Raw genomic sequence first — 3,502 nt, forward strand, 5'->3', positions numbered from 1 at the left:
TTTTAGAAATTTAGAGCGGACTTAAAAAGTCCGTAATGCCAATTTGGCTTGGATACAAGTATTCGTTTCAGCAGCACAAAGATAAATGGCCTTCCTAAAGTATGCAACTATGGTGGTTAAAAAGTTCCAACAAAACCCAAATGGCCTTCCTAAAGTATGCAACTATGGTGCAAGACCCGCTCACACAATCTTTCCAAGAATGGGATATTTGGAAAACAAATAGGATCAAGAAACGAAATCCTTCAACAAAGAAATCTAGCATCATAGAAAACGTTCAACCGAAGCTACCCATCACTACCCATAAGACATTCATACGTAAAATTGAAGCTCTGGTGACAAAATATGTACTAATCTGCTGCTTGAAAATCTATAAGCCTAAATACACACAGCTTGAAAACCTATAAACCTAAACACACAGGACCAGGTTTTCGAAATTTAGAGCGGACTTTAAAAGTCCATAATGCCAATTAGGCTTGGATACTAGGAAGCTTAAACAACCATATATGCAATTATATGGTAGAAATTACATAAGCATATACGGGAACAAAAAAAATCCATGTTCCAATTATGTAACTGTAACTTTTTTAAAAACTATTTGCTATTGTCTTGCTTCAGCCTGCAGTATACACACTGCAAGCGTTTTCAAAAGTCTTGACAATTAACAGTCAATGGAGAAGCAAGTATTCGTTTCAGCAGCGCAAAGATCAAGAACGATCATTATAGATACATATAACATTTTCTCAAGTAACAAACATAAATTAAATTAACAAAAAAAATACAAACGAAAACAGGGAAATATGATACCACACAATACTACAACAGATACTCACCCAACAGTGCATTCCAGAAGAAAAGAAAATAACCCACTTAGTTCCACAGAAAACTAGTTCGTTTCCATAAAAATTGGAGAAAAAGAATTGAGGTATTTCACTGATAAGACCAAAATTGGTCTCAGAGAAAAAAAACACTGTAACACCAAATCCTTTACACAGAAGGGCTAATTAAGGCCTGCTGTTCACATTATCAGCAGACAAGCAATTTAAAGCTCTGCAGCAATGCCCAAGGAGTAGATGAATTCAAAAGACTACTAGAAAATGACTTGATGGCTAAGTCCAACTGGAACAATAGTGCTCTAATAACCTACCATGTCTTGATCAAACAGTAAAACTTACCAATATACTCTATCTGTTCTCTTTGCATAAAAGAAGCAGCCATGTGTGTGCAATTTCTAAACATTTAATGATATAAAGTATTCCTCATCACCAAAGTATTGTACAATTTCAATAATGATCTCTTTTAATTGATCTTTTCCTCCATTATACATACATACTGCATTCACATCCAAGAAATTCAACTTATACTGAAAATAAACAACTACCACGGAGAAACTAGAGATCCAATTAGTTTTAACTACAATTAGTTTCCTCAATAACTAAAGACTGTATAGGCCTTGAATCTCTAAAAGAAATCCATGCATGTTCTTCTACAGCAAAATATTAAAAATTAACCTTTGTAGATATGCGGACATTTTCTCATCTTTTCTTGTAAGAGTTATATTATGTTCCACCAGAGTAGCCCACGTCTTAAGAGAAAGAAAATGGTGGAATTACATAACACTATGCACTGCAACTGCAGATACTAAATCAACAATGCATTTTAAGTGGAAAGAAAATAGCTCACTCTGTTTCGGTGGAAAAACAATTTAAAGAATTGAGGTATTTTGATATTATGAGAAAAAATAGGTGGCATGAAAGAAGATTCTATACCAAAGACATTGCGGTACACAAAGAGGGGCAATAAAATACTTGGGCTCCCATTCTCATTGCTCAATACCAGAAAAGACCAGAAAGAGGCTCAATAGATCCATTAATAAAACCCTGTTGCAGCTTCCAAAAGACACGTGAAGTAAGCAAGCTATCAGAGCCAGCTTGGTGGCTAGATCCAACCCTTTCCACCTTCAGATGTTCTGCCAGCATGCTCAATCCATCAGGGAGGCGTTCAATGCAATGTTTTGACAAAATCTTGGTATCATACGATTTACGGAAATAGGTCCTAAATAGCTTGAAAAAATCAGCTTGATCTTTCGGCAAATCTTGCTTCGAGAGCAATTTCATCAGGTACCCAAAATCATATCCCCCGTGAAATGTAATCCACTGTACATTCTCTTTTAGCAACACCCCAGAGGACATGAAAAGCTCCCTAAAAACTTTGGAATCAATACCAAATTGCTCATTCCTCTGAAAATCAATACCACACTGCTTAAGCATCTCGATCGAAGAAAGATTATACTTATCAATATGGCTATTGAACTCCCTGAAATTGAACTGCCACACGCATTCCTGATTAGTTCCACATTTGGGCAAGTTGCCATTCTTATCAGAAAATGTGAAACCCAATTGAATTAATTTCAATAGATTCACATTGTCTCTGAGCTTGGCGTACTTGTATTCTGCATCACTCTGGAAACTGCCCACAGGGTTAAAAACGACCCCGGGGTATTCTGTGTCCATGGCTAAGTACGGATAATCATCTACGATTTCACTAATTAGCCTGAATTCTTCTTCCAGATTAGCTGCCCATACCTCACGAATTAAAAGACCATCATCCGTGCTGGTCGTTGTACGGGTGCTTGTCCCTGCACTTGCCATCAGTGATGTCTGAACATAGAGAGCAATTATGACGATGGACGCAAGGCAATGGTGCTCAGCAATCGTACAAGAAATCCTCAGCAGAACCCAAGAAAACCTCAGAACCTCAGAATTACTCAGGATCAAGTGGATTTTGGTTAAATTGTCCCGCACACACCAAATGTCAAGCTGGAATATTCACCCAATGAGGAAAGAACTACTCATGTGTATTGAATTTTACTCGAGCTGAAAAACTTCCTGTCTGCACCAAAATTGATGGCAGAAAATTCAATGTATTAAGCTGACCGTTTGAGATGAAATATTCTGTGATATTGAGGCAATTTATATTCCCAAGAAATATTCTGTGATATTGAGGCAATGTACTAAGCTTCTTTATATGTTTTGTTTGTTCAGGCTCTTTTGCATAACAATGTGATTGATTGGCTTTAGAAAGTTCTCAAGGGCTTCGTATCCAACATTGAATGTATTTTCTTTTTAAAGAGTTTTTCTTTTTCTTTTATATTTAAGAATATAGTATTAATCATTATAGTTTTAGTTAATTTTTTATGTAGTTAAATTTAGAAATCAATTATAATGAATTGTAGAAATCTGATAAATTTAATGTAGTGTTAGGATTTATATGTTAATTGTTTTGATGTTTTTCTTCAATTTTTATGAAGAAGGTGTATATTACTTTTTATTGATAAAGAAGATAATACACTATTTAAAAAAATGTGAATGTTCATCAAGTTCATCCTCTACATTAGAAGGGACAAACAATCACCAATAGGCTCTAAATAGTAAAAGCACCATGTTTCTCTTGATATTTTCTAGATTGTTGAGTGTGAACATGGGAAATTGCTAGTTCCAAGCAA

General features: G+C 35.4%; 1 protein-coding gene across 1 annotated transcript; it reads right to left on the reverse strand.

The window, feature by feature from the left end:
- Positions 1-1,302: 1,302 nt before the first annotated feature.
- On the reverse strand, positions 1,303-3,045 carry LOC131054577 (probable CCR4-associated factor 1 homolog 7). The gene has a single exon (XM_057989119.2). It carries the CDS (start codon positions 2,646-2,648, stop codon positions 1,827-1,829), a length of 822 nt encoding a protein of 273 aa, XP_057845102.1. The 5' UTR covers positions 2,649-3,045; the 3' UTR covers positions 1,303-1,826.
- Between the last annotated feature and the right edge of the window lie 457 nt (positions 3,046-3,502).

This window comes from Cryptomeria japonica, chromosome 3, assembly GCF_030272615.1.
Source record: "Cryptomeria japonica chromosome 3, Sugi_1.0, whole genome shotgun sequence".
Classification (NCBI taxonomy): Eukaryota; Viridiplantae; Streptophyta; class Pinopsida; order Cupressales; family Cupressaceae; genus Cryptomeria; species Cryptomeria japonica.

Coding starts and splice junctions, on each gene's coding strand:
- LOC131054577 (XM_057989119.2), bottom strand. CDS start 2,648: ATGGCAAGTGCAGGGACAAGCACCCGTACAACGACCAGCACGGATGAT.